Source organism: Vulpes vulpes, chromosome 8 (assembly GCF_048418805.1).
Source record: "Vulpes vulpes isolate BD-2025 chromosome 8, VulVul3, whole genome shotgun sequence".
NCBI lineage: Eukaryota > Metazoa > Chordata > Mammalia > Carnivora > Canidae > Vulpes > Vulpes vulpes.
This window is the reverse complement of record NC_132787.1, coordinates 61,198,394-61,225,415: the sequence shown is the minus strand read 5'-3', so window position 1 is coordinate 61,225,415 and position 27,022 is coordinate 61,198,394. Positions and strand designations below refer to the sequence as shown.

General features: G+C 59.1%; 1 protein-coding gene across 4 annotated transcripts; it reads left to right on the top strand.

The window, feature by feature from the left end:
* Positions 1-25,777, top strand: CYP26B1 (cytochrome P450 family 26 subfamily B member 1). 4 transcript variants are annotated; one of them, XM_072766924.1, is made up of 8 exons: positions 1-160; positions 5,252-5,330; positions 6,217-6,842; positions 10,386-10,610; positions 19,350-19,625; positions 19,886-20,041; positions 21,553-21,837; positions 22,229-25,777. In XM_072766924.1, exons 3-8 carry the CDS (start codon positions 6,639-6,641, stop codon positions 22,619-22,621), a joined length of 1,539 nt encoding a protein of 512 aa, XP_072623025.1. In that variant the 5' UTR covers positions 1-160; positions 5,252-5,330; positions 6,217-6,638; the 3' UTR covers positions 22,622-25,777. The 4 variants fall into 4 exon arrangements, with proteins under 4 accessions (XP_072623025.1, XP_072623023.1, XP_072623026.1 ...); XM_072766922.1 differs by having other exon boundaries at positions 6,166-6,842; XM_072766925.1 differs by lacking the exon at positions 1-160 and adding an exon at positions 4,071-4,511.
* Positions 25,778-27,022: the final 1,245 nt, after the last annotated feature.

Sequence of the window (27,022 nt, the reverse complement as noted above, 5' to 3'; positions counted from 1 at the left end):
GAGGGAACGCCATCGCTGCGACAGTGTCCCTGCCAGCCACAGCCAGCTTGGGGCACTGCCGGTGTCCCACCGCCACCGGGCAGGCTACTCTTTTCCAGGCAGTGCCGATTTGGACACAGCTGTCAGCTGCGTTCCTCGTACCTACCCGTTCTCTCCATCGGCAAGTCCCTTTTTGAGTTGCTTTCGTCTGGGTTGGGTGTGGGGTGGAAGGAAAAGGAGTGGGTATGGGGGCTTTGACAGGGGAGGGTGGGGAGATTTCCATTTCTTTGTCAAATTCCTTCTGGGTAAGTCTCTGAACCTGAGCTTTCTGAGATGAGGTTGGGGGGTGAGGTTCGTTTCTTATTCAGGCAAAGGAGAAAGCAGCAAACTTCTTTCCTAAGTGCCCCCCCCCCACTCCTTCCCAGGGCGGCAAGAGGGTGGGTGAGGGGCTCTTTTGCAGCCAGTGGTCTCTGGGAGGTCGGGAGTGAGGAGCCAGGCTATGCCTGCATCTGACCCTGGCAGGTAGAGACACTCGGACAGGCGTCGTTATCTGTCAAATAAACCTAAATTTTTTTAAAAAATTAAAAATCTAGACAGCCAATGATGACAGGAGCAGGTCACACTAAGGGACAAGGAAGAAGATGAGAAATAAATACCTGGAATCGGGAATCAGCCCGGCTCCATGGCATCACAAAGAGCAGGAGGGCGCCTCACAAGAGGTGGGTGGACTGGGTGGGATCCTGGCAGGTGGTGGTTTTGGAGGGGTCTGTGAATGTCCTAAACAACAGCCTCAGAGCCTCTGACACTGGAAGGAAGGGGGATGGAGGAGGATATAGTTCCTGGGGTTCTAGAAAGGCAGCATTCATGTCACTGTAGCGATTTTCAAGCAGAGCCCGGTTGACTCCCCACCCCTAACCAGCCAGGACAGGAGGGTCCCCCTTCCTCTCCAAATAGCCAGGGCACAGTCAGGGAGTGTCCTCTACACTGTCCTTGAGGATCGGGCGCTGGAGGTGCACTGCCGGCCTTGCTGTGGCTATTCTGGAAGGAGGGCATAGGGTGGGAGAAGGTAGACAAGCAGGCCTCTGAGATGAATATCTAGGGCCACGAGTTTGGATCTAGGGCCAAAGTGGCACCACTCGAGTAGCAGTTTCTCCTGCAGTTTTGGAGAAGCAGTGGAGGGACAGATCTGAGCGAGAGCTGGTGTCCTCTCCAGGAGGGGTGAGACCTCTCTTACACAGCTCCTCAGTAGCAAATAGAATCTTGCTTCCCCACTGGTCTTGGGGTTTTTCAGGAAAGGGGCCTTGCCAGTGGCAAGCATGTACTGAGAGGTTTTCAGATGAAATGAGGACCAGCCTGAGGCCTGTGGAGGGTGAAGGGGTGCAGAGAGCTGATTTCCCAGGACTTCTGGATGCCAGCAAGGCAGGATGGGGCGAAGAGCCATCTATCGAACTTCCTTAAGTGAAATTCTGAGCTCTACCCCTGCGCCTAGACTATCCCAGTCCAGGTGGGAAACCTGGAAGGCCTTGCATAAACTCTGTCCAGCCCTGAATACCAGCTCTGCTTCCTGTCCACCACCTCCTGGTCTCTGCTCTCTGCTCACTGTTATCCTCTGGCTCTGTTTGGAAGAAGCAGAGGTGGTTTTAGTGAAAAGAAAGTAAGTGTACATTTTTAAAAATCTGAGCCAAAACTATGCAAAATTGAGTGTGAAATTGACAACTCTGTCGTTAGTGTTAATGGTCAGAATGGACGTTAAACAAAGGGGCAGCTGCCATGGGGGACAGGATCTCAAGTCTCACAGGGCTGTGTGCTTGCTTGGAGGAAGAGACAGTAGGGCAGTACGGTGAGGATGGGGAAGGGGACTCTGGGCCTCAGCTTTCTCAACAATACAAAAAAGTAATGTGCCTATCTAATACCTAAGAAGAGCATTATCTCATGGGCTGTGTGGAAATGAGACAAAATAGTGCTGCAGAAGAGATGTGTGGGCTCTACGCGCTGCACACGTATAAGGAATTTGGAAGGTGCAACGCCTCCAGATTCCTCTGGGCATAGAACATCCGGGACATTCCTGGGGAGCTCTTGATGAGGAGCGGGCTTTGAGGGAGACTTGCCCCTGTGGATGAGTGTTTTCAGAGCCCAGGAAGAGGATGCAGACAGAGGTTGTATCTTGCCCATTGCGTGCATATTCCAGGAGTGCCTGCAGCCTGTCCCCCATATTCTCTCCGCCCCTTCTGCCAAGCACTGCAAAGTCTATCCATGCAGAAGTCCATTTGAACCAGCATCCCCACGACTGATCCCCAGTGTGTTCTGACTGATTTCGAGGTGTCCAGAGGCCTACAGGGATATGAAACACAAGCTGTGAGCCAAGGCTTCAGAGCACTGCAGGCAGTAGCTGGAGCCCTGGCTGTGCCCTGGGCTTCAGGAAAAAGGATTGTAGACGGGGTTGGGGTGGGGGTGGGGGTGGGGGTGGGGGGGTGAGTGTGCAGGATTTCCTGGGATACTAGCTGCAGCAGCCTGGAGGGAGACGGATGCTTACAGTGGAACAGGTGATCATTCTCAGGCCAGGATGAGAAAAATATTCCGACCCATAGCCCACTCTTGCTCCCTGAGCCTCATGGGTTGAGCCGTGACCCACCTTTGGGGCAGTGCATGAGGGGGCAGCCACATTCCTTTGGCCAAAGGAGAGGTTGGGTGGTGTTCCAGAGGACTGGGGTTCAGTCTGGGGTCAGGGGCAGGGTCAATCTGTGACCAGGATTAAGGGTCAATCTGGAAATTAGGCTCCGGGGTTTGTTTTAGGTCAGGGTGACAGGTCAGACTGAGGTCTGGGGCCAGGGTTCAGAAGTCCATCTGAGGTGGATGAAGGAATGTCCTCTGATGGAATCCAACTGGTGACGATAGTCGCTGACCCTTCTCTGTCCTGGCCCCTCCTAGCTAGCCTGCTCCACACACCCGGCGTTTGTACTTTTTCCAGCATCTCTGGCACATCTTAGAAAACTCTACCACCATGGCTTTTCTTCTCTTTTGTCCTAAGTGCTTTTTGGGATTTGAGCAAAGAGATGGTTCCAATTAGGAAATCCAGAAACTATTGTTGTGGGGCTGTGCTGTTCCTGTGGACATTCCCCAGGACCCCATTTTGGTGGCTGAGCAAGAAGGACTCAGAATGACTTCCCTGTGCCCCCTCCAAATTCCCACTCTGCCACTAGAGAGGAGGAGGGGAGGGAAGTACACAAAAGCCATCTCCAGGAGCATGGGCAGGGAAGGGGAAACACAATGGCTTCTGGGGCTGTGATCCCGCAGAACAGACACTCTTGTGGACTTTTGAAGTTGGTGGCTGGGAGGTGGGCGCTGTGTGAATTTGTTGATGGTGCTTCTCAGAGTGCATATGCCTTCCTACGTATATGTGTGTGCTCACTATCTGCCTGTGCAGATAGACAGTACCTCGATAAGGCCGTGTGCCCATCGTTTCACAGATGTATGTATGTGCATCCTTTCAGAGATGGGTGATCCTATGGGTGGGCTCCCCAAGGGCATCTTGCCCATTTCACCACCGTGGGGCCAGTGCTATGTCTGGGGGTCAGGCTAGACTCTTAGGGCTCTTCAAAATAGTGGGGACTCAACGATCCCTCCCCAGCCCCATTTTCACCCAGCTTCAATCCCACATGGGGAGCAAGGTGGTGCTGGCCTCACCACTCCTGGGTTCCCAGTGCAGTTGACTGTCCTGTGAAACCTCCTCATCGGGATGGTGTGTTCTAGCTTTGTATTTCTGAGGCCACAGTAGTCCTGACAGGAACTTTGTGAATATCTCAGCCCCAAGCTGCCCCGGGGGTGTGTGTGGGGGGGGATCTGAGGGCACTGGGGAGGGAAGGCAGCCCTCTGGGAGCCGACTGGCAGGCCCTATGGGGCTGATTGCCCAGTGCCAAGGAAGATTGAGGGCGGGAGGAACGCGAATCGCTTCCCCCCAATCTGTAGCACTGCAACTGTCCACCAGGTGGGGTTCCAAGGCAGAGAGTGAGAGTCCAGATGCCAGAGCTCTGGAAGCAAGAGACCAGCTTTCGGATCTCTGTGGCCACTTCAGCCTCCGAAGCGCTCGCACAGGGAGGGACAGCACATATGCTCACACCTTAGACGCTCACACACACTCTCTTCTGGTGAACTCTAAAATAGAAGGATATTGGGTGCAGGGGAGGTGTTAAAAGGGGAGTCTAGTTTCGTTTACACACACACCACTTTAGACTGAAGGTGGGATATCGAGTCTTCTGCTCTGGGAGTGCGAGAGAGCGAACGGCAGAGACAAGGGGGCTGGGGGAGCAAAGGACCTGCGGGAGAGGGCGAGCCAGGCTCTAGCTAGACGATGCCGCGCCTGGCGCGGGGAGCTCCATGTATCACAGCCACGCGGGAGGAGAGGCCAGATGACAGACGGATGCACCGATGCACAGACACACATATGGCTCCAGAGAGAACACACAAACCCGCGGGCACACCACCCCGCGCCACAGATGTCGGGCCGCCCCGAGGACACACGCGCGCGCACACAGGTGCGGCCCCGGGCCACACGCACCCCTCGCACAGGCGCGCGCGCTGGGCCCTCTGCGGCCGCCCCGAGAAGGTGGCCGCGCTCGCCCGGCGGGTTTATTTACTCATTTGTATCAATGAACGTTTGTGCCGGACTCCTCCCGCCTCCGGGTGCCCGGGCTGCCGCATTTGTCCTCGGCGCGGGACACTCACCGAGGCCGGCCCCGGGGTTCCTCCGACGCTGCGGGGGGCGGAGGGGTCTGCAAAGTTAGGGGGTCCGAGGGGAAGGGCTGCAGCGAGAGCGGCCCCGGGCGCGGACGGGGAGAGGGAAACCTCGGAGTCTCGGAGGATGAGAGACCTCTGCAGGGGATGGGGGCAGGGGTGGCGGAGAGACCCCCGCGTCCGAGGTTTGGGGATGCCCGGATCCGGGACGCGGGACCCTGGCCAGGGGGAACTGGGAGGGGCAAATGGGAGGGCGGAGGGGTCGCGGGGGATAGGAGCCGGCGGGGTTCCGCGGGGTTGGAGCCAGGGACCCCAAGCACAGTCCAGGGGCTTTCGGAGGCCCTCAGTCGAGGGGCAGTCGGGCGGAGACCTCGGCCGCTGGGGCGACGGCCCACACGGGACTGCCCCGGGCGGGAGGAGGGGGCCGGGGGCCGGGAGGGAGGGAAAGAGGAGGGAAGTAGCCTAGCAGCCAAGCGGGCACTGCGAGAGCGCACCGTGTGTGTGTGTGCGTGTGTGTGTGTCTCCTCTCGTCCGTCTGTAGGTGCCGGGCTCAGCGAGACGCCGGCGAGAAGGAAGAGGAGGCGAGAGGTGAACTGAGTTTGATCCTGCGGCTGCTACAAGTGGGTCCCGGGCGGGCTGCGGGCGGCGGCGGCGGCGGGCGGCGGGCGGCGGGCGGCCGGGGCGGGGCGGGGCGGGAGGCCGGCGGGCGCTCACACGCTCCGGCCGCCGGCCTCTCACCACGCCTCCGGCTTTGTAAGCAGGGGGGGGCGGTGGTGGGGAGCTGGGGGGGCTGGGGTGGGGGTGGGGTGGGGGGGCGGGCTGGCGGGGCGCCCACGGCGCAGCCTCCCGCCTCTATATAAACACACGCATCGCCTCGCTTTGGACTCAAATTCACATTGAGAGAAGCTTTTAAAACCACCAGCCCTGAAACCCTGCCTCCTGCTTTCCCCCTCTCTCGCTCCTTTTGCCTTCCTTTCTGTTTTCCCCCTTTCTTCCCCCAGCAGCACCTCCAGAGCCGAGAGACTGCGTCCCGGGACGGATTGCCTTTTCTTAATTGATACAATAGCCCAGCTCCGGTTTTCACCTCCTCCCCGACCCCACCCCGCCTCACCCCGCCCGCCGCCGCCGCCGCCGCCGCCGCCGCCGCTTCCCCAGCGCCCGCTTCCCCAGCGCCGCTCTGCCGCCGGCCGCGTCCCGTCCCGACCGCGGCCCACCGGCTCCGCACCCGCGCTCCGGCCGCCGCGCCCGCCGCCTCGCCTCGCCCGCCGCGCCCGCCTCGGGGGTGCAGCGGCGGCTCTGCGGCTCGGGCGCGCAGCCCGGGGCAGCCCGCGGACGCCGGGCTCGGGCCCCGCCGCTCGCCTCGGCCGGGGGCGCCTTTCCCCCTCGCCCCCAAAGTTCCTGCGTTCGTTGGAATTTTTGCATTCAGATTTTTTTTTCCCTTTTTTCTCCACCTAGGAATTTGAGGGGAAAACTTTTGACCAATCGATCGCACTTTCTCTCCGCTAGCTCTTAACGAGAGAGGCTCCCGCTGGACAAAGTTTTGCAAAGTTTTCCGAGTGTGATGGTTGCGGGGAGAGCTAACCCACCAGCTTGATTCACGGCTTCATCTCACCACCCCTCGAGCAGCCCCTAAACCCGCTATAAGGGAACAAACAAACAAACAAACAAACAAAGTTACACTCCGAGAGACACTCGCCTCGGGTCTCCTCTCTCTCTCTTCTTTTAGGCGATTTCTTCCCTCCCTCTCTCCGCTCCCCTCGCAGCCTCCACTCCCCTTCCCTCGGCCCCTTCCTCCCTCTCTGTTTCGGCTGGAGGTGCCAGGACCCCCGGCCGCAGCCTCCCCTCCCCCGCCGCTCGCGTCCCTTCTCATCCGGCCCTCCCCTCCCCCGCCGCGGCCGACACAGCCAATCCCCCGAGCGGCCGCCAACATGCTCTTTGAGGGCTTGGAGCTGGTGTCGGCGCTGGCCACCCTCGCCGCGTGCCTGGTGTCGGTGACGCTGCTGCTGGCCGTGTCGCAGCAGCTGTGGCAGCTGCGCTGGGCTGCCACCCGCGACAAGAGCTGCAAGCTGCCCATCCCCAAGGGCTCCATGGGCTTCCCGCTCATCGGAGAGACCGGCCACTGGCTGCTACAGGTAAGGCTGCACTCGCTCCGCTGCTCTCCGGGGTCCGCTAGCGGCGAGCGCGGGGCCGTTGGAGCCGCGGGCCGGCCAGGGGGCGCCGGGAGCCTGAAGGCACCGGCCCCCGCCCCGCCCCTTCCCTCCTCTTTGCGGGTGCCGCCCGGGCTTCCCCTGCCCGCCCGTGGCGTGGTTCGGAGCCCATCCGCGCCGGGTGCGCAAAGTCTGGGGGCTGCCACGGAGAGGCCCCTGGACCCGAGAGGGCTCCCAAGATTGACTTTCTCCAGTCGCGGGCGGCCCAGCAAGGGTGCGTGGACGGTCCAGCGGGCTCCCCGCGCGCTGCGAGCCGGAGGGGGCGGCGGGGCTTGAGCACCTCTCGCCTCCCCTTCGCGCTCCAGGCCCCTGTCGCCGGCGGCTTCCGGGGGCTTTGGACGTGTCATTGGGACCCGAAAACTGAGTCGGGGAGAGGAAGGAGCCAGTGGCAGCCAGAGTTGCCCCCTTTAAGACCCCGGCTGTGTTCCTGCCGCGTCGTCGGCTGCGCTAGGTACAACTGCCCTGTCCACGGTCCAGGGAAGTGTATTTAGTGGTGGGGAAGGAAGGAGGTGACCCAAGGAAGATGAGAAGCCTGAGACCCGAGGGTTCTCGGCTTTTAAGGAAAAGGGTCTATTTACTTATTGGGTGGGGACACTTCAGCAGAGGAGAGAAATTTGGGATTGGTCTATTAAATCCAAAGTGTGTGTGTGTGTGTGTGTGTGTGTGTGTTGCTAGACGCCACACAACCGCACACGGCTGGTGATAATGGCGGTGGGTGCGCCGGGGACCAGACACAGGTAAGTAATGGGGAGATTAACCTGGAATTAACCTCGTCAAGTGCTGGACAAACGCTTTTACAACTTGATACACACCAGGTTTTTTCTTTTGGGTGGTGGGGGGGCGCCTCTGGTTAACCGCGGGATGTGTGTGTTCTGTTCGTGTGAGCACCTGTTTTGTCTGGAGGATGCTGATGGGAGTTAAGAGAAGGATGAATGTCCTGAAGACAACCTCGGCAAGGGAGAGGTGAGGCGGGAGGCGACAGCAGGGACCTGTGGGTTTAGAAGTGAGAAAGCGTAGCTTGAAATTAACAGACGCGTGCAATCCGCGAGCGCACACACAGAGACACACACCCCGCCCAGCCCCGCCCCGCGCCGAGTGACAGCGGAGCGGGGGCGGGGAGGGGGGCGCCGGGTTCCTCTGCGGTGTGGTCCTCCCAAGTCCCAGAATCTGTCCATCTCTTTTGGGGATGTCCATTCAGTGGGGGTGGGGTCCGCCTTAACCAACGGGGCTACCCTCCTCCGTAAAGGAATCCCCAGAGCCTCTCCCATGCCACCACACTTAAAGAGTTAACTGCGGCGGTGGTCTAGGCTTTTGGCCGAGAAGTTAGGAAATAAAATAACTCACGCGGGCATCAGCTCCTGTCTAGTTAGAGACAATCTGCGGAATCTGTGGCCTGTCGCCTCCTCCCCCCCCCCCCCCCCCCGCACCTTTCCTGACCTTTTCTCTGCTACCCCGAATGTCCCCTTGACCTTTCCTCCGAATCCCACAAGGGCCTTCGGGGCTCCGCGTCCAATCCGCACAGCAGACGGGGAACCAGGCCTCCGCCTCCCCTTCCATCAGCCCGCGGGGCCCTGGACCCCGCGGTGGGAGGGAAATGGGGGATGCCTGTAGAAGAGCGCTGAAGGGGTTAATGGGAGCCCTCTGAATCCCAGCTTTATTTTTTTGGAGTCATTTATCAGATTTTACGGGGGGACCTCCAAGGGCTCTCCATTTCCACCGTGCGCCATCTAAACAGAGCCTAGGGCTAAAAATACAACATTTTTGTATAAATTGGACTCGCGGCCCGCGCGGCTGCCCCTATGAAAGTCCTCTTTGTGAAGACCGTGGAAACGGCGGACAAATAACTCTTTATTAATGCCACAAAAAACGCACTTTAATTATAGTTAGGCAGATCAGAGGCGGGAGGGGGCGGCGGGAGAGAGGCGGCGGCGACCTCGGAAAATTCACAACCCAACTTTTGTGTCGAAAGAAAAGAAAAACAGAGGAAAAGAAGGAGAGGAGAGACGGAGAGTGAGACGGAGCGAGGGAGACGGGTACAGCAGACGGAGGGAGGGAATCCCGCTCCCCCCCCCCCCCCCGCCCTCGGTCGCACCTCCACCCTCGCCCAGGTTCCTCTTAAAGGGGTAGGCGCCGTCTAGAACGGCGGCAGGGCGGGGGGCGCCGCCAACCCGGGAGTGGGGTGGCGTCCCCCCGCGGCCCAGCCCCCCTCTCGGAGGCCCGGGCGCTCTGGGCTCGCTCCCTGTCGCGCGCCGGGGCCGGAGGCACATATGGAAAAGCGATTAGGGCTCCGGGTTCTGCAGAGTCACTTTTCGGCAGTGCTGGGGTGTGTACACTTTTAGCTGGAGGATACTTTTCCGTAGAAGAAAGCAAAGGGAGGAGAGGGACCCACCCGGGAAAAGGGGGCGCCGAGCCGTCCCTCCGGGGGCGCAGGACTCGGTAGGTGCGGGAGGTGCCTCCGCACGTCGCCGGCGGCCCGGCGAGCGCGCAGGACAGGTGGCGCCCCTCCCCTGGGGACCCGGAGGCCGCCCCGGAGGGAGAAGGGTTAACGCGGGGTGCGGTGGCGAGCGCCGACGTCAAAGGTGAGCGGGACGCCCCCGCCCCCGCCCCCGCCCCCGCCCCGCGGAGGTCCCCTCGGTTTCCGGTACCCGCGCCGGGCCCGCTCAGCCAGCCCGTCTGCGCGCCGCCGCGGCCGGGGCCTAGGCGTCCGGGGCTCGCGCGGGCGCTGCGGCCGCGGGGGATCCGGTTACCTGTGACGGCCGCCCCGCCCCGCCCCGCCCCGCCCCGCGGGGAGCGCAGTCCTCCGAGCTCTCGTTCCAAACTCGGGGGCGGCGACGAAAATCCTCCTCGGTTATCCCCCGGGCAGACTGCGTTAGGGAATCGCGGCTCTCGGCCCCGTGACCCTTCCTTGCAGATCCCTAAGAGAGCCGCCGGGCCCTTCGCGGCCCACCCCTGAGAACGGAGGAAACCCCAGCCCCCTTCCGTAGTGACTGCCTCTGGGCACGCACCGCTCTCCGCTATAAATAATCTTTGGCCTGCGGCCACCCCGCGGGGTCTCGCCAGCCCGTGGCCGGGAGCCTGGAAATATTTATTCCGAGAGTCTCCGGAGCGTGAGGCGGGGGAGCGAGGGGGAGGGGGCGGAGGCTCTAGCTTCGGGTCCCGCCGTCCGGATACCTTTTTCCTCCCGCAAGTCATTACCAAAAAACACCCTCCCGAGGGGTGCCCCGGGCCTCCCGCCTTCCTGCGTTATTTATTATCCTCTAGGCCCTACTTCCTAGTTCTTGTGCATACTATGAAAAATAAAACCTTCGTGCGTGTGCGTGTGCGTGTGTGTGTTTGGGGGGGGCAGGAGAACTGGCGGCCCAGGCGGGATCCCCTGCGCCTCCTCCGCGGGCCCTCCGGGCTGGGCCTCCGGGACATCCCATCTGGAGATGGACGCCCTGAGACGGGTGTCTTCCGTGGTTCCCCCAGGGTTCTGGCTTCCAGTCGTCGCGAAGGGAGAAGTATGGCAACGTGTTCAAAACGCACTTGCTGGGGCGGCCGCTGATCCGCGTGACAGGCGCAGAAAACGTGCGCAAGATCCTCATGGGCGAACACCACCTCGTGAGCACGGAGTGGCCACGCAGCACGCGCATGCTGCTGGGCCCGAACACGGTGGCCAATTCCATCGGCGACATCCACCGCAACAAGCGCAAGGTAAGAGCTCTGTCTGGGTCGGGAGCCTCGCAGCCCTGCTCTGACCGCGTTCTTCCGTGCACCCGTCTCGGGTGAGAGGAGTCTGTGGAACCCCAGGGACGCCCCCACCCCAGTCTGCGCCCCCATTTCACACCGTGCTCGAGGATCCCACAGCTCCGTGTCTAGACGGCTGTGCTGCAGGATCCGGAGCCCGCAGGCCTCCTCCGGGTCTGCGGGTTTGTCGGCGCGCTGTGCGTTCCCACTGCCAGGTCCGGAGGTGGCTGTTGCGGGGAGGCGAGGTGGGCAGAGCTCGAACGTGCAAGGAGTAGGGCGTCGTCCAACGCCTGTCCTCGCGCGCTCCCCAAAACCGAAAAGAGAAACGGGCAGACGGTGCTCCATGCACCATGCTCCCTTTCGCCCTGGTTCCCTCAGGAGTTCGGAAGACTGGAGACGGAGCTCTGTAAAACCAAACCTAGCCCTTCTGCCACTGGTTGCTTAAGGGAGACGCGGGCAGGCGCGGGGAGCCGAGCACGCTGTGCGCGACGGCTGCAGGGCCTCGCCTAGGAAGAGGGGGCGGGGGCGCGGGGGCGCGGGGGGCTGGAATTTGGGTCACCGCCGCACAGGTCTGGACGGTGGAGGAACGGCAAAGGGTGGGGGAACCGCGGCGGCGCTGCGGGGGATCAAGGCGCACCTACCCCCTCCCACAAAGAGGAAGAGAAAGTGGGTGTTTATCCCGTGGATTTCCCGAGCGCCTGAAAGAGGCGCGGAGGCGGCGAGCCAGCGCGCACGGAGCTGCTTCCCCGCCCCCTCGCCGCGCCGCGCCGCGCCGCCCCGCCGCCGCGGCGGCTCGGAGCGCGGGCGGCACGTGCTGTTTGAACTGCAGTAACCCCGAAGCCGAGCCGCCGGCGGGCGGGCGGGGCGGGGCGGGGGCCGCGGGCTGCGCGCGGCCGGCGAGGGGCGCTGCGCGGCCGCCCCTCCCTCCCCGTTCTCCACGGGGTCGGGGGACCCATCCCGGTGTGAAGCCTTAAGGAGAGACAGGCCGCAGCCTCTGCTCATCCGGGAGCAGTGGCAGAGTCGGGGGTGGGTGGGGGGCGACCGTGAGCAGCCCCCTCCACCGGGAGTCTCTGCGAAGAGGTCTTGGTGAACGTAGGAATTCGCCTCGGAGTAGCTGCGGTCTTCGAACTGCCTGTGAAGAGTAGTTCTCCGTGGCAGACAAAAGGAGGCAAAGTCTGACGGAGGAGACAGCCCCCCTCCCCGTAGAGCACGGATTTCAGGGACTGGGAGGGAGCTTCTAGAGTAGTCTCCCGCATCTGCCTCACTAGAGCAGGAAACAGCTCACACGTCCAGGGGACAGATGGGGAGTGGCTGGGAGGGGGCTTATAAGACGCTATTTTTTTTTTTTTTCTTACTCTTTATGACTCCACCCGAAGCCCGTTCCAAGGAGTGAGACAGCCTGAGACTCTGAAACCCCAGCTCCAGGGGCTATGTCTGCTTCCTCATTTTATCTTTATAGAGGCTTTGACAGGAAAACACTTATTGTCCCCTTCTCGCAGAAGGGGACACTGAGGCTTGGCGTGTTTGAGAGACTTGAACCAGGTCAGGAAGCAAAGAAAAGGCAGGACAGGGCATGCAACACAGGCATCCATGGGAAGAGCTGTTTCTGGGCCACCAAGAAGAGCCCTACTTGAATCCTGCCCACCTGGGCTTGCCAGAGCTGGAGGTGGGGTGGGGAGGAGATGCTGGGAGGAAAGAGAAGGCCTGGTCAGGACCAGAGTTTGAGACCCTGGGGGAGCAGAGGGCTTTGGGGCAGGGCTGTTGTCTTGTGCTTCCACCCACCTTGTGCCTGACTTGGCTGTGGGCCTCCAGGTGGGGAGGGCCCATCTGGAAAGCCCCAAGGTTTTGGCTCACATTGTCCATTTGGGAGGGGGGAAGAAGATGGCACAGAGAAAGCTGCCAGAGGAATGCCTCCAGGGGGTATGGGGGTGGAGATGGGGCAGGGGCAGGGGCAGGGGCAGTGGCCCCGGAACAGAGCCACAGAAGAGGCACTGATGGTCTCTCTATTCGGGGCACCCTATCCCCTAGCTCCTTGGGGATAGGAAGCCGCCAAAAAACAGTTCATCCTGACAGAGGTTTGGGAACACAGTGCACGGGCCCTCCCTCTAAGTGTCCTAGCGCATGTTTGCTATGTGGCATGTGTCTGGGTCCTATGGGAAATGGGTGGACAAAAGGGTCCTTCCCCCCAAATCTCTCTAATTCATGTTCCATAAACTTAGGTTTACTGAACCAAATTGAAGGCTGTGGGTCAGGTGGACACAAAAGTGGGCAACTTGGTCCTTGCCTCAAGAAGTAGAGTCTAGCTGGATGGATGAGAAGAGAGTCTTCAGGGGCTGATGTTGGTCCTGGAGAGAATGGCCAGTCTGCTGGACCCCAGTGTCCCGAGGACCCAGCCTGGCCAGCGTGGGGGGATGTGCCGTGCACACTGCCTTATCCAGTCCATGCTGCAGTCGTGGACCTGGCTAGTGAGCAGGCAGCTGGGCCAGGCCCAGGCCTGGTTAGAATGTACTCACAGGAAGTAAGGCCCAGGTGTGCTGGGGCCGGCTGGCAGGGAGCTAGGAGCGTCACTGTTTCCACTGGGGCTGGTGGCCCACCCCTTCTCTGGGAGGTCTGACCAGATGTGCTGGGAAGGGGCTCCTTACAGCCATCGCTGCACTCCAGGTGTTTGCCCTCCTATCCTGGTGGTCTAGGGCCAAGGTGGCTGGGCTTGCCAGGCAGAAAGTCCAGAAAGTCTTGCCCAGTCTAGCAGAATCCTCTTAAGAGGCCAGGTCTGTGTCCCTATAGGCACTACCTCAGACTCTGTCCTTTCTTGGGGGGCCTGAATGGAGTGTCTCTGATCGATGGGGGAGGGATGTCATCCCTCCTTGCATGCAGGGAGGCTGGGGTGTTGCCCTAGAAGGGTGGATGGAGTGTGGTAGGGTGGAAGGGTGTGGGGAGGTTGTCAGAGACACAGAGGAGGAATTTAGGGGTACTTATGGAAGCCCCAGTGCACAGCCCCACAGCCCAGAATCAGGTATTTCCTCTGAGTGCCTTTGCACCAAGGCCAGCAGCATTAGGGGGCCTCAGACAGTAGCCCTGTCAAAACGTGGAGAGCATCTCAGAGGATACACTTCATCCTGAATTCCTGGTGTCCTAGAGACCCCAGGCATGGCTTTCTTGCCCCTCCAACCCAGACTCCTGGCTACAGGGACTTCTGTACTCAAGGCTAAGGTGAGGGGAACAGCTTCCCAGGCTTTTGGAGGCAGGAGTAAGAAGCCCTGCCTAACCACATACCACCCCTCACTGACTTGGCCTTTGGGCCTGTCCTGGGTAGGGTTGGAGGTTAGGCTCAGGATCACTGCATTTCTCGCAGAAACCCTGTACATCCTGGGGTTTGTGTTGGGGTGGAGAGTCCAGGATGTGCTTCAGCAGGAGGGCAGAACCAGGAGGGTTTGGGGGTCTTCGGGGAGGCCGGCTCAGACTGGCTCTTGATGGCCTTTGGACAAGTGCTCAGCCTCTGGCTGCAGAGTCTCTCCAGCTCAGTTGAGGGCAGAAGTTCCCACCTGCCAGGCAGGGCAGGGATAGGAAGGTGGGCGGCACAGCCAGGCAGTGCAACGACTGAGAGCTCAGCTCCAGCCCCCTGGCATGGGCACAGGGCCTTTGTTCTGCCGGCCCAAGAAGTCCTTCACTCAAAAGTTACTGTAGCACCAGCCAGTGGGTACAGGGGCTGCTGAGGGGGAGGGTGGCAGGAGCGGATCTCTCTGAAGGTCAGTGGGGGAGGGAGCCCACGGCCAGCCAGCCGCCAGAGCGCCTTAGAGTGGGTGCCTCCCTCCACACTGCTCCCTGTGCCAGGCAGGGGGCGAGTGGTCTGGCCAGGCGTGGGGTTCATCCCCTCCCTCTACCCCCTTTTCTCTGTCCTCCCAGGGCAGGGAGGGGTCCAAGGCTGTGATGCTGATGTGTCTGCTCACTCTTCCAGCCTTGGGAGACAATTCTGGCCTTGATAGCGAGTGGGCAGGCTTGGCTGGGGTCTGCTCTGGCCCTGAGCCCCCCTGTGCCTGCCAGTGTATCCATTCAGGCTGCCGGACTGAAGGGCTGGGGTTGGGGATGCGTCTCCAGGAGATGAGAAGTGCTGAAGCGGGGACACAGTAACCAGAACAGCTGGCCTTCCCCTGAGAATAAGCTTGGCCATAAAGGAGGGTCCCCTTACGGCTCTTAGATAAATTCTGAGCCCCCGGGACTGGTGGAGGGTGGATCTTGAATCAGTGGGGTTTGGAGTGGGGGGAGATGGGGTCGGGGCCACTGGTGGTCATGGCCTGGACTGGGCCATTGGGAGGGCCCTTCCCCCATTGGGCCTCAGCTTTCTGAGGCGTTTTGCTATGGCTGGAAGAGGGATGGGAGTCTGGGTGAACCTAACCTTTCAGATTCTGTGGCTTAGCAGGTAGCTGCCAAGTGCTGCCCTCCCTCCCCAACCATGTGCTTGTGTCTTGGGGGGAGCCATTAGGGGAGACAGAGCTAGAGTTAAATGGGGGACAGGCACTCTGTTCCCATAGGTGTCTGGGACCCAGAAGCGTGCACAGCCTGGGGGGTCTGGGCCAGCCCCTCCCAGCCAGAGTGGCAGAGTGGAGGCAGCCAGGGTGAAGTCGAGGCCCAGTGGAAATGCCAGGCATCTGGGAAGATGACGTCCTCTCTCGTCCTCCCCCTTACTTGAGTCTAAAGCACACACCTTGGCGTCACCGAGCGCTGTGCTGACGGCTGCTCCTGCTCCAGCCCTGCCTGCCCTCTGTTGCTCTTTCCACTCCGCAGGCTGCGGCTCGGGCTCTGGCTCCTTGCTCGGCGGCGGGTAGCCTGCCCAGGCCCCCACCCTCCCGGGCAGCCAGCCGCTTCCATTCCTCCCAGTCTGAGTCACTGGCCCAAGGAGTAGGTTCCCTCTCCAGCTCTTCCCACTCCCGAGGAGGCCTGTCCAGAGGCTGTCTGTCCATCTGTTCAGCCACAGCCACCAGCTGAGAAGGGGCGGGGTTATCTGGCTGAGCGGGTCAGCACGCAGGGCCCTAGGGCTCCAGTGAGCAGCCCTTCTCCCAGGGGCACCCAGCGAGAGGCGGGAGGCGGAAGCAAGCATTAGTAGAAGCAGTTATGGAGAATCTGAGCCTTGACCAGTCCCCTGGTGCCCCACCTCCACCCCCTCCCATTCAGGGCTGAGAGAGAAGCAGGGACAAGGCCATTGAGCCTGTCACTTTGCTGGAGAAACTGATGGAGGTTTCTAAGCACGCCCTGCAAGGTGGGAGCCCGTCCACCCTGCCTCTGTGCCTGGGAGTTCCCGGTTCTCCCGTGACACTCGGCCTTCTCTCTCCGGGCACCGACGCTGCTGGGAAGTCCATACCTGCTGCTCCTTCTGCAGGGCTTAGCCTGGGCCAGAGCTGGTTCCCGATGACCTTTGTCCAACATTCTTGGCTCCCTTTTGGCTTTTGGGAATTCCTAGGGAAGCTCCTGAGGGAAACAAAGCAGCTCTGGCTCCTATTACAACTGTGGTCAGGGCAGTCGGCTCTGGGGGCTGGGAACCTTTCGTCTCTTGTCTCTTTGCACTAGCAGCTCTGCTGGGCACTTTCCCATGTGCCCGAGTCCTGACCCCGGCTGCCCGACATGGCTCAGGCCTCCCGCGGCCCTGGCCAGCACCTCCACCCCCTCCTGGCCTTTGTGGTAGGTGGTGGTTTCTGGGCTGCCTTGGCTGGCTGCAGGAAGTGCCTCTGTTGTTAATCCTGGGCACTGACCTAGGGATGAGGACCTGGAGTTCTAGTGCCTGGGAGGCCCTGATGCAGATGGAACAGCTGGGCTGGAAGTAGGGTCATGGCCTGCATGACCTCTGAGCGGAAGTCCCTTGACTCTCAGAGTGCCTGCCTATCTCCCTTTGCTTTGCTTCTCCTTTCCCCCTCCTCAGGGGGCCTCTGCGAGGAATCCTAGATGGGGCAGCTAGGCGGGAAGGGACCCAAGAATATCCAGTTAGACCCCTCATGAAGCCAGTGGGGAAGCTGAGCCCCAGAGAGCACAGTAACCTGCTGGCTGCCAGTGGTGAGTCCTGGGCTGGGTCAAAAGAGCCCTGGACGTTTCCAGAAGCCCCAGCCCAGAGGCCTGCAGGTGTGGGGTGGCAGAGGGCCTCCTGGGGTCATTCCAGCCTCTGCTTAGGACCCCTGTCTACCTAGGAGTGATGCGTGGAACCCCTACCCTTGGAGTCCATCTCCCCAGTCACATGTCCCCTGGGTCCTCCTGTCCTCCTTGGACCCCAAGGCTTGCAGAGGAGCAATTCAACTGGCCATCACTAGAGGGCGCAGAGAATGTAACCTTTGGGGCAGGACAGGGCTCATGGGCGGGTGACTCCTCACAGTGAGGCGTGGGTCCTCAGAGAGCCTCCTTTGGTAACCCTGGGATGGCCCCTCCTGGGCCACTGTGGCCTGTGTAGGGTGTCTGTGTGGGGGCCTGGTAGGCACTTAACCAGGTGATTCAGGCAGTGCCAGGTTCTGGGCTTTTTGGAGGGGGCAGGATCTAGTTTGGGACACCTAAGTGTTGGTGTTTATGTCCTCTGTATATTGAAAGGAGCCACAGAAGTCACCCCGTTCAATCTTACCATTTCATAGGTGAGGAAGCTGAGGCTGGAGGGCATGACTTGGCCACGGTTGTGCAGTGAGTTGGTGTGTGGTCTTGGGTTAAAACATAGGTCTCTGGGTGGCCAGCCTGCCTTTCCCCACCACCCCACTGCACTTAGAGCCTAGCTGGCTTGGACTTTGACCAATCTAGGTCTGCATGGCTCCTCCACATGCCCACCTCTGGGCTGGGGTGTCTTGTTGGCTGGGGGCCCTGGCCGGTCCTTGCCCCTACCCCTTCCATGACCATACTCCTCAGGTGGCCCTGAGCCGACCAGCTCTAGCCCAGGTACAACCTCCCTATCTCTGCCTGCCTCCACCTCCAGTCTCCCCATCGAGGCCTGGTAGCCACAAAGTACCTTTCTGCCTCCCTGATGAGCACCTTGCTGTTTTGTAAGGGCCCATAGTTGGCCAACACTAGGCTCTGGGGACAGGGCCCCATTCCCACCCCATTAGACTCTGATCAGGAGCTGAACTGGATATTCTAAGGATACCAGAGTGAGGGGCAGGCTGAGGCAGAGAGCACTGCCTTTAGCCAGAACCCTCTGAAGGGATGTGGCCACTGAAGCCTCCCTCGCGAGTTCCCGGGACCCCCACAGCTGAGCAAGGTGTGAGTGACCCATTCAGACCCTGGCTGCCCTTGGCCACTTCCCGTCCTTCTGCATTTCAGCTGTCCCTTCGTGGCAGGAGCAGCCCCAAACAGTGCTGGCTTCTCTGCCCCTCGCCGGCCTCCTTCCCTCCCTCCGTCTGCCCACCGGGAATTTGGGAATGAAAGTGCTATTGTGAATGCCTGGCTGGGCCACTGAAGGACCGGCACTGTTATTTCTGCAAACCAGCCCTCCCATTAGCCATGCAGAGCTGAGGCCAGGAAAATGTTACCTTTTCCTCCTTGAGCTGACTGCAGGGGAAATTCTCACATTTACAGTTTGTGCGGTGGTTGTGTTTGGGGGACAGGCGGGGAGGGTGAGCGCGTGTGTGTGGTTTGCGCGGGGCAGGGTAAGGGAGCTAGTGGACTCTGTGTCCCCTTCCTCTGCGCTGTCCCTCCCCTCTCCGCCTTCCCCAATGACCTTTCCCTCGGTGATGGTGGGGGTGCCTCCCTTCTGCTCCGGACTCTGGGGTGGGGTGGATAGAGGATGTCCTTCTTAACGAGTGAGACGCAAGGGCATCAGTAAATAAACTCACCTTCTACCCTTTCTTGTAACCTTGGGCAGCAGCCTGAGACTGCGTGCTGGGGCATTTGGGCAAGGATGGGACAGGAGGGGGTTACTGAGGACACATGAGGTTGGAAGGCAGAGAAGGTGGAAATGGGGACCACTGGTTACTTAAAGTGGACCAGGAAGATGCAAGAAATCAAAATGGGCTTCTGTTTAGCCTTGTGATTTTTGGGGTAGAAAACTCTTGTCCCCATCCCCCTGCCTCCTGACTCAGCCATGTTGAAGACATTTTGATGGCACAGCTATTAACAGATCCGTAGGATCTCCACCCATTAGGTGTTGCCCAGGGAATGGGAGCAATTGGTGGTGGTGGTGGGGGGTGTCTCAGGAAGTCCTGCTTGCAGTCTAGCCTCAGATTCTTTTGTTCTTCCATCAGTGGAGACTAGCCACCTCCTGCTTTCCACCTCTTCCTTGTCCAGTCCACGCATCTGTGTTCCATTCCTCCTGGGCCCTTCTGCCCTGAGGCCTGGGAATTTGGGAATAGGCCCCTGCTGTGGAGGGGCAAGTTCCTCTGCAGACCTGCTGGCCGCTGGACTGCCCAGTCCCGGGGGCTTTGCCACTGTTTGGAGCTCATGCTTTTTTTCTGGGGGTCAGGAAAGGAGATGACAGCTCAGATATCCCTGTGAGTAACATGGAAGGTCCTGACTTTGAATAAAAGTGCCCGTGCACTGTGCTTTCATCCTCTTTCCCCTGCCTCTGCTCCAAGGCACACGCAGTAGGAAGGGGTTTGGAGCAGGGGAGCCAGCAAGGTTTGTGTCTGGAGATGGAAAGTGGAGCTGGGTGGGAATGAGGACCTGGTGTATCTGTGACCACAGCCATAGGTGCGTGCTTCCGTGGGGCCCTGGAAGAGCTCCTCTGGCCAACCGCCCCCTGCCTTCCAGGTCTTCTCCAAGATCTTCAGTCACGAGGCCCTGCAGAGCTACCTGCCCAAGATCCGGCTGGTGATCCAGGACACACTTCGGGCCTGGAGCAGCCACCCTGAGGCCATCAACGTGTACCAGGAGACGCAGAAGCTCACCTTCCGCATGGCCATCCGTGTGCTGCTGGGCTTCAGCATCCCTGAAGAGGACCTTGGTCACCTCTTCGAAGTCTACCAGCAATTTGTGGAGAACGTCTTCTCCCTGCCTGTCGACTTGCCTTTTAGCGGCTACCGGCGGGTGAGCACCAAGAACCTGGGAAGAGAGGAGATGGACATCCACCAGCCCACGTTGAGGGCAAGGGTGGCTGACCATGGGACACTCACCAGTCACATAGGCAGAGGCCAGGTGTCAGCAGATAGGGGAGGGCAGAGCCTTCGCCTGCTGCTCTCTGCAGCTGAGATGGGAAGTTCTGGGAGGAGTCCCTCTGGATTTGGGAGGGGGCCTTTGGTGACACTATCCTTCCTCTCCAGTGACCCCTTGCCCCCCTCTCCCCTCAGGGCATTCAGGCACGGCAGATCCTGCAGAAGGGCCTGGAGAAAGCTATCCGGGAGAAGCTGCAGTGCACCCAGGGCAAGGACTACTCAGATGCACTGGACATCCTCATTGAGAGCAGCAAGGAGCATGGAAAGGAGATGACCATGCAGGAGCTAAAGGTGGGGGCGGCCTCTCCGGTGGGCAGCATGAGCACCCCATGTTCTGTTTCTACCCATTCTGCTCCCTTCCCCACAGGGACTGTTTCTGGGCAGCTGTGGTGGTCATCACTGCCTGGGGCTGGAGGACCCAGCCAGCCTGCTTTGTGTATGTGGTCTGATGGGGAGGATGAGAAATACCCACAATACGTGGGCCTGCCCCTCACCACAGCTTCTGTGCACCCAGTCCTGGTACTGAGTGGGTCCCCCGCAGCAGTTGGGCTCCATGCTCTCCATCCCCCTCTGCCCCCAACCATCTCATATACCATTTAGGAGAAGATGCTAAAAATTGGCCTCTAGCAACCTCTGGACAGTCTCAGTGCCAGCAGCTTTATTGATCTCCTCATCTCCCTCGACCCCAAATATTCACCATTTCGGTGCATCTCATGGTCCCTAGAAGGGAAGCCCCTTGCTTGAGAGCAGCTTCAGCCCTTGGGGATGAGCAGGGAGATTTGGACCTCACTCTGGTCTCTCCTATCCCACCAGCCCTTTCAAGGTGGTGGCACTTGAAGCTGTCTCCTGGCCTGCCTGGCAGTGATTAAGCCCAATTGGGCTGCTAGCACCAAGACTGTCCACACAGGGCTCCAAGAAGGATTCCTGCCTGCCTCTTTTTAGGGTGGGTGCACCACCCAAAGAGGGATTTGTTAACTCATCCTTGTCTAGACTAGGCCACCTGCATGTCTGCCAGGTGCCTGTGGAGACTTACTGCATACCTCTCCATCCCTACCTTCTGTGCTTACCCCTAGTCTGACTGCAGCTTTTCCCCTGGTGAGCCATCGGGTGCTCCAGTGACCTTCCCTTCTCACAAGAAGTATTGTGACCCATAGGTGGTGCCATGCAAGTCAGGGACCCAAGTCCTTCCTTTGTAGAATACAGGCTTTGGGACAAGATGGCCTGTTGGGACCTTTGCCTGGGGCACCCATTGCTCAGGTGTCTTGCTCTCCTGAGAGCCTTGGCAGGGTCTGAGTCTTCTGGGGGCTGCCTCCCCTTAGCCTTCTCACTGCTGTCCCAGCACAGGTCACCATGGCTGTGGTCTCAGATCACCTCCCCAACCCCATCTGACCTCCTGCCAGATGTCCTGGGGATGGAGAAAGGGGCCAGAGTGGTCAGTTGGAAAGCCCAGTTGCAGATCTAGCCTACTTGCCCACACAAAGCCTGGCCTCTTGGGATTTGTTCTTCTTCTGGTTGTTCACTGCACTGATTAGGCCTGCTCAGGCTGGCTCAGGAATCCAGCAGTGAGTGAGAAGCAGCCCTACCCCAAGGGACTCCCAGGCTAGTGCCTCTGCCCTGGGCTGTAGCAGCCAGGGGATTGGCCCTGTGACCTGTGTCCATCATGGTCTGAAAGCCATAGCAATGTGGGGCCCAGGGGCAGGGCCCAGCTGGATGACCCTGGGGCATGGGGGACCACTGGCAGAGGGGGGCTGCCCGAGGCTGGGCCCGCCCAGCTGAACCTGGATTACCTCTTGCCACTGTAGGATGGGACCCTGGAGCTGATCTTCGCAGCCTATGCCACTACCGCCAGCGCCAGCACCTCACTCATCATGCAGCTGCTGAAGCACCCAGCTGTGCTGGAGAAGCTCCGGGAGGAGCTGCGGGCCCAGGGCATCCTGCACAGTGGCGGCTGTCCTTGTGAGGGCACTCTGCGCCTCGACACGCTCAGCGGGCTCCACTACCTGGACTGTGTCATCAAGGAGGTCATGCGCCTGTTCACACCCATTTCTGGTGGCTACCGGACCGTACTGCAGACCTTCGAGCTGGATGTGAGGCTGGGCCCTGCAGGGCTGGGGCTTCCGGGGCCCCTGTGGGAACACTGCATCAGGGGTGGGTGCTGACTAACAGCAACACCAGCCTTCCTGTCAGGGTACCTCAGTCAGATGGGAGAGACCCTGCCCCAAATGCTGAGTCAGATGAAGCCAACCGGGATGTCCTATGTGAAGTTGCACGTGGACATCCGTAAACAAGAGACAGGACTAACATGCTGACAGCGATGCTGGGCAGGACTGGGGGACCCTAGGGCGGGGGGAAGGGGGTCTCTAGAAACATCTGGGCTCAGGGGGTGGGGGATGGCCGACAGGAAGTCATCGGCCCTCTCGCTGTCTGTCCTCTGGCTCTCACCACCATACTCCACCCCTGCCCCCATCTTGCCTCCAGGGTTTCCAGATCCCCAAAGGCTGGAGTGTTATGTACAGCATCCGGGACACCCACGACACAGCGCCCGTGTTCAAAGACGTGAACGTGTTCGATCCAGACCGCTTCGGCCAGGCCCGGAGTGAGGACAAGGACGGCCGCTTCCATTACCTCCCGTTCGGCGGCGGAGTCCGCACCTGCCTGGGCAAGCATCTGGCCAAGCTGTTCCTGAAGGTGCTGGCGGTGGAGCTGGCTAGCACGAGCCGCTTTGAGCTGGCCACCAGGACCTTCCCCCGCATCACCCTGGTCCCTGTCCTGCACCCCGTGGATGGGCTCAGCGTCAAGTTCTTTGGCCTGGACTCGAACCAGAACAAAATCCTGCCGGAGACGGAGGCCATGCTGAGTGCCACAGTCTAACTGCGCCTAGCCGGTACCCCCACCCCAGCCCAGCCAGGCCTGGAGGGGTGGGGGCCGCAGGCACCAGAAGGGTCGAAACCTGTGTGTGGGAGAGGGTAGGAAGGGGGAGCGGGGAGTGGCCCCCTGTACCTTGCCCCCTCCCCTGTCCCCTCCCTCCACCCCCAGTAAACCCTACCCAAAGCCCAAAGGGCCCCATCCTTCTGTGGGGGGGAGGGCCTTTCCCCTGGTTCCTACTTCTGTCCAGTCCCTCCAGTTCCCCCCCGGCTTAGCTCCTGGGAAGGGGCTGGTGGGGCGCTCCGCTTGCCCATTACAGTGTTAAATGTCAGTGGCTCGGCTGCAGCATGTGCTCGTGATGTCCCGAACTGGCCCCACCTCTCTATTGCTTTGGGACCCTTTTAGTCTGAGAGCAGGTAGTTGACGCTGGGGATGGAGGAGAAGAAGTGCCCCCTTCGGCGCTGTCTTTAGCACCCCCGTCCCTCCTGCTTTGACTCAGACAGGTGGAGCGCCCCTCCTGGTGTGGCTGCCGAAGAATAGCATCCTGGGTAACAGAACACAAGTCACCCTTGGTGGGGTGGGGGTGGGGGGTTGCTGCAATCAGCCTGGAGGGGCCTCACCCCTTCACCAGTTTGGACATTTGAAATTACCTATTGCTGCTACTTTTTCTCTCTTCTGACCTTGGGGCAAAGGAGCCCCAGGCCCTGTCCTCCCAGCATCCTCCCTGGTGGCCCTGGGCATACACACTGATGTCCCCACCTTCCCGCCAGGCAGCCTTGAGCCCATTCTGCTCCCCTGTCACACACACACAAGGCCTTTGGCTCTTGGGCTGCACCCCTGCCGCCCCCTCCAGCCCCCCTCCCCACCATCCCATATTTATTCACTGATATAACCGAATCTTGGCGTTCCTGGGGACTGGAACAAGCAACTCGTCTGTCCCCTAGCCTCCGTCCCAGCTGTCCAGGGCAGGACTTCTGCAAATGATGCAGTCCCCCCACCCCTAGGCTCCAGACCTCCTGTGGGTCCAACCTCAGAGCCTCACTCCCTGGGTGAAGTCCAGTCCCTCTGCCTTTGCCCTCTATGGAGATGGGGAGATGGCCCACTGTCCCCCTCCCTGCTCTGTCAAAAACCCTGATCATGTGGGGGATTTGGAGGCTACCACAAGCTCCTGCTTGGCCACTGTTTGCCCCGGTGCCCCCCACTCCTGCTAGTGAGCATGGGGACGTATACGGGTTCTTTCTTCTGACAGGGAGTGAGGGCCTCTGTGGTCCCTCTCTTGACCCTCACCCTTGGCCCTTTGCCCTTGGAAAGATGTCCTTGAAGTCCTTCCCACCTCAATGCCACTGTCTGCTTAGCCCAGCTCAGGGGTGTGGGGACAAGATGAAAGCAAGGGGAGGTGAGCATAGGAGGCAGCCCTTCTGCTGTGCAGACTCGGGTCCTCTGCCCTGGTCCCGAGGCAGCTACTGCACGGGGGCTGCAGAGCTGAGGAGGAGGGTATGTGCGATTTGTCAGAAGTGATTTGGTTGAAAACCGGCTGGTTAGGGGATGACTGGGGGAAAAAGGAGTAGCTCCTGCCACTGGCATTTCAAGTGTTGGCAATTTGGGATGCTTCCCGAGGATGATTTGGGGATCTTTGATGAGTCTCTGAATGATTTTGACTGTTTTCAGATTTTCTTTGCTTTCTGTGTTTCTCTATTGGCTTTTGATGATCTAAAAGCAGTGAATCCTCTTTACAAGAAAAAAACACACAGAAGGGTACAGGATACCAATCCCTCTAGTCCCTCCCCACAGCACTGACTACTGTGGGCATCTGTGTGGCTCCTCTATGGTGCTCAGGGGGAGGATGCACCCCCCCTTGTCCCCACCCACACCCCCTTGTGGTAGGCTTTAGGGGAATGGGCTCATGGCTGGCAGACTGCTCTGTAACCCTGTTCTCAAATGTTTTATTTAGTTCCTACTTTTTCACTACTAAAATATCAGCGCAGAAAAGACATATTAGCAAAAAGACACTTTAAAAAATTTAGCAAAATCTCTCAATCCATCCCCCCAACACACACACACATACACACACACACACAGAATCTGAAAAGCAGGCAAAAATGTGTAAAGACTCATCAAAGCTTGCAAAATAGCTTCATGGTGCACCAAAATTTGTTAACCATAAAAAAAAAAAAACAAACCTCAGTGTCTGGAAGGTTCATGCTCCTTTAAGCTGCCCCAGCTTGCCCTGAACCAATTGTTTTTGACTGAATATCCAGGAATGCAGTAAGTGCTAGTTTAGACAGGAAGTCCACCAGGCCTAGCCCTGGTAAGGGGCTGGGGGGCTGGTGGGCTCTGGGAGGCATCGGTGGCCTTGTGTTGGGGTAACCGGCCTGGGAGGGGCAGAGGGAAAGGCTGAGGGGGTCCCTGTGAGGAGGAAGGAAGGATTATTTGCCCCGCTGGGTCTCAAAAGCAACAAGAACAGAACTGAAAGAAGCTCTTGACTGGCTGACAGGAGGGTTCCAGTGTTGAAATGTGGCCGTCTCGTCTCTGTCCACGCGTGTCTGTGTATTTGTGTGCCGGTTCAGTAGAGGTAGCGCTAGATGGGTGATGTTTCCTCACTTACCATTCCTAACTATTGTAACTTGACATTAAAAAGACAAAACCCCACAACACTTTTCCTGCCATGGGCTTGCAGATTGAAGCACTTTCGATGTTGGGCGCTGGCGTTTGTGTTCTGGGCACCATCCTGACCCTGCCCAGATCACTATAATATTATTTTATACACAAAACTTTTTTTTCATAAATGTTATAATTTTGTGTCTGTCTTTATAAACTATTATAAGTACTATTTTTGTTATAATTCAAAATAGATATTTAGTATAAAGTTTTTGCTGTTAAATATTTGTTATTTAGTAAAATATGAATTTTTTCTCTATTGTAAACATGGTTCAAAATATTAATATGTTTTTATCACAGTTGTTTTAATATTGAAAAAGCACTTGTGTGTTTTGTTTTGTTATGAAACTGGTGCCGTGTGAGTGTTTTTGCTGTCATGTGGTTTTAATCTGTATATAATATTCCATGTTGCATATTAAAAAAATGAATGTTGTGCATTTTGTGATTTTGGAAATACTCAACCTGGCTCTTTTATAGACTTCCATAATAAACCGTGGGGACTCACTCTTGTTTGGCCGTCTTGTCTCTGTCTTCTCAGCATCACTATCAGGGTCCTCTGGGCCACCCCTGTTCCTTTTTGCAATGCCTACCTGTCAGGCAGAAAATTCTTCTCCACAAAGTTTGTCCTTTGAGACATACCCATCCCCCTGGGGTGAGGGGGAGGTGTAACTTTATGGCCACTGGTCCCCAAGGCCTGTTGGGGGACAGGGCAGCTGGGAGCTGGCTCTGCCGGCCGAGTCTGGCCATGAGTAGCTAAGCCAGGCCTCTTGGTGCTGGATGAGGCAACCCAGTGCTGAGGGCCTGTCCTCAGAGTCCCTCTTGTTTACTTGAGTGAGGACACTCATGTCCATGGCCACATGGCCAATTGAGGAGCAGAGTTCAAGTCTCCTGACTTCCAGCCTCATGCCCCACAAGGCACTTCTCAAGAGCCTATTATGTGGTGGTTGCTGGAGAGAATAAGTTCCCTGATCAAATATGTTTGAGGGGAGGGTCAAGTAAAGATGGGCAGATTCCTTCACCACAGGACTTCCCAGGATCTTGAGCCTGAGAATGGGCACGTGAGGGGCTTCACAGTGTAGAGTAGACACAGACAAAAGGGTTCCCCAAGTGCATTTGACCCCTGAAACCATGTCCCGTTTCCTGTTTATCACACTCTGTGAAAAGGTGCCCTGCAACCTCACTCACAGAGGCCAGAGGTGAGGCCAGTATAAAGGCATGCTGTCCAGGGCAGGGACAAGGACGATCCGGGGGGGACTCTGGGACCCAGGGGCCAGGGGTAGCGAAGGAGGGCCCAGCTCCAGCCCCAGCCTCAGCCTCAGCCCCAGCAAGGGCAGGGTCTTACAGTGCCCAGGCTGGTCCCATCCTCTGTGGCACCCAATCCCCTCCCTGCAGCCTAGGGTGGTTATCTCCCCCACACCCATGTTCCCAGCTGACCCAGAAAAGGCTTTTTATTTTTTTTGGCTACAGCATTGTTTGTTTGTTTGGGGTTTTTGAGATCTCATTAGTCAGACCCAGCTTCGGTTCAGAGTCCTCAGGCCCAGACAGGGTTGTAGAGCCTCTCCCCACCTGGCCACCTGGGCGCAGAGCTGGGCCACCCCGAAAAGAATCACCAGCATCTCCTGCACCACATGGCCAGGGCAGACTTCCAGCAAGCCCTGTGCACCGCATCCTTTGCATCCTTCGCCTTGTGCCCTGGTCCTGCTACACGGGCCCTTCCCCACTGTACTGGGGTCTGCCCTCCTGGGGCCC

Coding starts and splice junctions, on each gene's coding strand:
- CYP26B1 (XM_072766924.1), top strand. CDS start 6,639: ATGCTCTTTGAGGGCTTGGAGCTGGTGTCGGCGCTGGCCACCCTCGCC. Junction 6,843..10,385: donor CCGGCCACTGGCTGCTACAG/GTAAGGCTGCAC, acceptor TGGTTCCCCCAG/GGTTCTGGCTTCCAGTCGTC. Junction 10,611..19,349: donor TCCACCGCAACAAGCGCAAG/GTAAGAGCTCTG, acceptor CCTGCCTTCCAG/GTCTTCTCCAAGATCTTCAG.